The 6,002-nt window shown below is 53.7% G+C and overlaps 1 protein-coding gene across 1 annotated transcript in view; it reads left to right on the top strand.

Annotated features, from left to right (window-relative positions):
- The window catches only part of GJD3 (gap junction protein delta 3), a 3,192-nt gene extending 1,052 nt beyond the window's left edge, over positions 1-2,140 (top strand). Inside the window, exon 2 of the mRNA XM_040497453.1 lies at positions 1-2,140. Within this exon, the coding sequence (XP_040353387.1) occupies positions 1-137 (137 nt within the window). The 3' untranslated portion in view covers positions 138-2,140.
- Positions 2,141-6,002: the final 3,862 nt, after the last annotated feature.

Raw genomic sequence — 6,002 nt, 5'->3', positions numbered from 1 at the left:
GCCGCCGCCACCGCGCGCGCCCCGACACCGCGCGCGCCCCCGCCTACCCGCACCCGGCGCCGGCCAGCGACAGCGAGGGCGGCAGCGGCCACAGCAAGGCGTCCCTGGCCACGGTCCGCCAGGACCTGGCCATCTAGAGGCGGGCCGCGGGTGCTTCCCGGAGAACTGTCCCCGGGACCCTGCCCTGCAGCGTCCGCAGCACTTCCCGAGTGCGCTCGGTTGCGTGGGGGCCCCGTAGATTGAACTGTGGCAGGTCCTTGTTGCCCTGATCCAGGTGGCAGGGGGGAGGCCTGGGGCTGAGAGAACGTGCACAGGAGGAGGGCACCGCAGAGCCGGAAGGGGAGGTGCAGGTGGTGCCCAGAAAAAGTATTTGTGATACCAGCCTCCCGAGGGCCTCTCCTTGTTGGGGCTGAGGCCTGGCCTCTGTGTGAGCTCCCTGTTTGTGGCCACACACCGCACATATGTGTGGTATGAGCTGCGTGTGCACATGCACATGTAAAACCTGTGTGAGCTCTTTGCGTGCGTGCACGTGAGCCGTGTGTGTACGTGTGTGTGTACATCCTATGTGGGCTCTCTGTGTGTGCGTGTGTATTCCCTGTAGGTCTGCGTCTGTGCAGGCATCTGCATGCCCTGTGTGAGCCGCGTGTGCATGTGTGTATGAGAGACAGAGAGAGATCTCTGATATGTACCGGGTGGGTGGTCAGGACTCAGTGCCGGCAGCAGCCACACTGGCTCCCTCCCTACCTGCAGGGGCGTTGCAGGAAGGTCCCCCTCTTGACCGAGCCCACAGGGAGAGGAGGCAGGCGCCCCTTCACGCTGGGCAGGCCTCAGTGCGGTAGGGCTTGTGGATACCACCCACACTCAGCCTTGTGGCCTGGGCAGTGGCCAAACCCTCCCTTTGGTGGAGGTAGAGTAGGGGTTGGCCGTAGGGTCAGAGGGCAGGACTCTTTTCTAGATTCACCCCCCCCCCCCGCGGGGGTGCCCCCCCCCCCCCCCCAGTCCATAAACTCGGCTAAGTCCCTGCCGACCTCAAAAGAAAGCTGCCCTGAAACGTGCCCTGGCCCTGCATTTCCTTGTAGCCACCACCCTCTTCTCTCCTCTGAGAGTATAAAGAGCCACCTACATGGCCACCTCTGGTCCTGCTCCTGTCTCTTCTCTGTCCCCATCTGTCTTCCTCCCTCTCCACCCCAGTGGGGCTGCTCTCTGTAAGATCACCCAGGCCCTAAGTGACATCCAGGGGCCACCATGTGACTGCACCCTGGACTTCGTTCAACCCCCCTGAGCAGGCTGCTGCGACCCGCTCTGCCTGATTTCCTCCTGCGTCCTTGGCCCTTCCCTCTTTGTCCTCCTTTCCTTGCGCTCTTCTTCCTGGAAACCCCTGCCTGCACTGCACACAGCAGCCAGAGGGGTCTTTCTAAATAGTCCTCCTACTTAGGCCCCCAGGGGCTCCCTGTCATCAGGGTAAGTCAAGCACCTGAATGAGCCTTCTGAAGTCTTGCCCTCTCCTGGCCCTGCTTCACCCCTGCTGCACGGGCTTCCTAACCATACTGACTTTTCTCTTCCTACACAGTGACCAATTTCCTTCCAGATGTTTGAACGTGCTGTTTCTTTGCCTGGAGCAGCCTCTTTCTGCAGCACCCCCCTCCCCACCCTAGCTAATACCTACCTGCCTTTCAGTCTCATTTGGAAATAAATAGATCCTTTTCCTAATGGCCCCCACCCCCAAGTCAGAGCTAGATGACCACGGCACCCTTGCTTCTCCAGACAGAGCACTTCTGCTGATTGGCATTACTTGCTCCTCCACCAATGGACCCAGAGTCGTGCTTAGTAAAATATGTTGATAAGGAACCCAAGGCTTCCCAGAGGCCCAAGCACTTATCCTTGCTCACGGTGTGCAATAGTGTCTCTCTGATGTTGATCAGTCAGGTGTGCAAAGCCTGGATCTCCAACAAACTCAAATGTGGATACACAGCTGTTCTCCGGATGTATTCGTTCAAGAAATATTTGTTGAGCACATACTATATGCCAGACTACGTTCGAGATCAGCACCGTTCAATAGAAATAGGATGTGAGCCACATGTGTAATTTCAGATATTCCATTAGCCACATTAAAAAGTAAAAGGAAACACATGAAATTAATTTTAATAATATATTTTATTTAACCCAGCATATCCAAAATACTATTTCAACACGTCATCAATATGAAAAAAGCATTAAGGAGATATTTTATATTCTTTTTTTTTTTTTTTTTTTTTTTACTAAGTCTTTGAAATCTGTGTATATTTTATGCTTGGAGCACATCTGGATTTGGACCAGCCACATTTCTGGACTCAGTCACCATGTACGGCTAGTGACTGCTGTACTGAACAGAGCAGACCCAGATGTTGGGCTCCAGTGGGCAACAAAACCTGCCCTCATGAAGCTTACAAAGCAGGCAATAAATATAGCACATACCGCCAGATATCGCTCAGAGTAAGGGCAGACAGTGACTATCCCTGAGGAGTGACACTGGAACAGAATGTAGCAAAGAGCTAGCCATGAAGCTGGCTCTGGGAAGAGCATTCCTGGTGGAGGGGCTGGCAAGTGCAAAGGCCCTGAGGCAGGAATATGCTGGGGTGTTTGAGGCCAGCAAGGAGGCCATTGTGGCTGGAGTGGAATGAGGGATGGGAGTGTGGTCACCAACACCTCAAATGCAACCCAACTGCCTTAGTTCCCCTCTAAGTACTGGTATCTCCATCCACCCAGGCCACCTGCACCCACTACTGCCGAAGGCTGTCTTCTGCCCACCTCCCATGTCCTGTCAACCACCTAGTCCCATTTTACCACCGAAGCATTTCCTCCCTCTACCACTCTCATCCCTCCAGGCACTGACCAGGGTCAGCCTTGTCACCAGTGGCCGGAATTGCTCCCACAGCTTCTCTGCTCCCTGCAATTCCAGTCCAAATGGTTCACTCGCTGGCTTGAGATCCTTCACTCCCATTGCCTTCTCGGTCAAGTCCAGCTCCTGAACCGGCCCTAGCCTGAGCCCATCCCAGCCTCTCCAACTCATTTCTTCCAACATTCCAACCAAAATGGTTAAAGCACAGAGCTGGTGACAGTTTCTGGTCACATGAAGCTATTTATCACCTCTGTGTCCCAGCTGGCTAACTCCTTCCCTTACACCTAATTTAGCTGGGACCTGGGACACCTCTTCCAGGAAGCCTTCTGAAATTTGTCCCAGGCCTGGTTAAATGCCCTGAGCTCCCATAGACCCAAGACTTAGTCACAGCTTTTCCCAGCTTGTACCCCAGTCAGCATCCTTCAGTCAGTCTCCCTGACGGTGCAAAGCACATGTCAGCAAGGATCAGACCCCACAGCAGGGGTTCTCACCTGGGGGCAGTTTCTCCCCCCAGGGGACATTTGGCAATGTCTGCAGACATATTAGTTTGTCACAGCTGGGGGGAAGGTGCAACTAGCATCTAGGGGCAGAAGCCAAGGATGCTACTAAAACCCTACAATGCACAGGACAGCCCCTCACGACAAAAGAATCCCTGGGCCCAAAATGTCACTTGTGCCATAGCTGAACTGTGAGCCCCTGAGGACAACCTCAAGCCCCAGCATCAAAGATACAACTCCAAGCGGGCATTTTATAAATGTGGGGCCACTGCTACAGTTGTCAAAATGAAGGCAATCCTGTTGGCATTTGGTAGTCAGGGGCTAGAAATGCCAAGATGCCCTCCTACAACACGCACCACACGTGGGGGCACCTGGCTGCCTCAGTTAGAGCATGTGACTCTTGATTTGGGTTTTTTTTTTTTAATGTTCATTTATTTTTGAGAGAGAGCTTGCTCGTGTGCACAAGTGGGGGAAGGGGAGAGAGAGAGGGAGAGAGAGCATGGGGGAGGTGCAGAGAGATCGGTGCTGACAGCAGAGAACCTGAGGCAAAGCTTGAACTCACGAACTGTGAGATGATGACCTGTGCCAAAGTCGGACGCTCAACCAACGAAACCACCCAGTCACCCCTGATTTCAAGATTGTGACTTGGAGGTTGTGACTTAGAGCCCCAAGTTGGGTGTAGAGATTACTTTTTAAAAAAAGGGAGAGAGAAAAGAAATTTCACACATGACTTTAGAATGACCCACTGGATGGTCACATAGTGAAAAGCCTCTCCATAACTACCTGAGCCCAAAACCTGATTCTGTTTCACAAGTAAAACCTTAGGGTTGTGGTTGGGGATTTTGTGTGTGTGTGTGTGTGTGTGTGTGGTTTTATTATACATTGGCAGCTTTTATTTCAACATTACTCATACTCTTTAAGTTTCCTGGGCTTCTTAGGGCGCTTGGGTGGCTCAGTTAAGCATCTGACTTTGGCTCAGGTCATGATCTCACGGTTCGTGAGTTCAAGCTCTGCTTCCGGCTCTGCATTGGCACCGTGGAGCCTGCTTGGGATTCTGTCTTCCACGTTCTTTGCCCTTCCCCCGCTTGCTATCTCTGTCTCAAAATAAATAAAAACTTTACAGAAGAAAAAAAAGTAGAAGGAATCGAAGGACAATGTTCTACCTGCTATGCAGTTGTGTCCAAGTATTAACGTACTGAAATTCATAGTCCTTCCCCTTCATTTCTCCTTTACAATACAGCGTGATAGCATAGTGATTTTTGTAAATCACGTGGATAGGTATGTTATGTTAAACTTCTGTCAGATTCATGAAGAAAATGTTAGAAAATATTTGCTGGAGGAAGAGAACCTTGGCCTCCACGTGCACGGTGACGGCCCAGATGGCCAGATAAGTAGGGGGCTGCCGCCACCTGGTGGCTAAAGTAGAAATGGCAGGCAGACTCCCACGGAAGGAACTCTTTCTGCCCAGGAATCTCTTCCTGTCCAGGGGCCCTAACCCACCCCAGACACAGCTTCCACTGCCACCTCCCTGGAACCCTCAGACCTCAGTGCTCGATGCTTCTTTGGGGGCAAGATTCCAGGAAAGACCTCTGGGTGAGAGGTGGGAGCCCTGAGTACTGGTCCCCCATCAGCCGTGAATTCGCTGTGATCCTGGGCAAGGGCACTGCTCTCTCTGGGCCTTGATGTGCAGAGTGTGAAGCGTGGACAAACTTGGTCTCTGATGATCCTACAGGACTGCCACACTTGATCCTCTCAACCAGGAGCATCCATGGTCTCTTGCAACCTGTCCTCTGTGCCTCCTGCCTACAGAGTGACTTTAGGGGTAGGCAGGGGAGGGCAGGACAGTCCTTCTTGGACACACAGGGATGGATGGACTAGTTTTCTAATCTTCCATCCGAATCTATGTTCTTGTTAGCTTGCCAGGAGCTCCTGACCCAAGTGCCCATGCCAACTGCCACCTCTGAAGGTCAAGTGCAAATTAGAGCTCCTCTGCCACTTACCCTCAGACCCAACCTCTGGCTTCCAGGGGCTCAGGACTCTGCAGGCAGGAGCTGGCTTCCTCCTTCAGACTGAGATTGCCAGAGAACTGGGGCTGGCTTCCTCCCTCAAACTGGGGACTCCCTGCAGGTGGGAACCGTCTCTCCTCTGCCCTCCCCACCTTCAGACTGGAGCTCCCTGACACGGGCTGTGTGGACCCCTAGACAGAGGGCTTCCCAAGGGCAGGCCTATCTTGCTCCACCAAAGACCCCAGCACAGCAAGGCAGGCTCCGAAGGCAGCTTGCCCCCTGGTGCTCCTACCTGGCCCCCATCCCCAGTCCCTGCCCACACACCAAGAGAAGGCAGCGAGGCAGTGAGACTCTGAGGCATGTGTAGAATAAATATAACTTTATTCTTTATCCAGTAGATCTCAGTGGAAAGTCCAACAGTAACAGGTGCACCAGCGGGCTCTGGGGGGATGAGACCCCAACCCCGGGGCAAGGAGGGCAGGGCAGAGCCAGCTCCCCCAGCCGGGGGGTGCAGGGGGTGAGGGGAGGGGACCCCCTGTAGGCCCGTCCTGCGGGGCAAGGAGGGGGCACGGGTATGGGTGAGGGTGGGGCAGGCCAGGGAAACGGAGGAACTCGGGCCAA

Source organism: Herpailurus yagouaroundi, unplaced genomic scaffold, assembly GCF_014898765.1.
Source record: "Herpailurus yagouaroundi ecotype Mexico unplaced genomic scaffold, PumYag 189, whole genome shotgun sequence".
NCBI classification, from domain to species: domain Eukaryota; kingdom Metazoa; phylum Chordata; class Mammalia; order Carnivora; family Felidae; genus Herpailurus; species Herpailurus yagouaroundi.
Note: the sequence above shows the minus strand (reverse complement) of the source record. Positions and strands in the feature narration are given on the sequence as shown.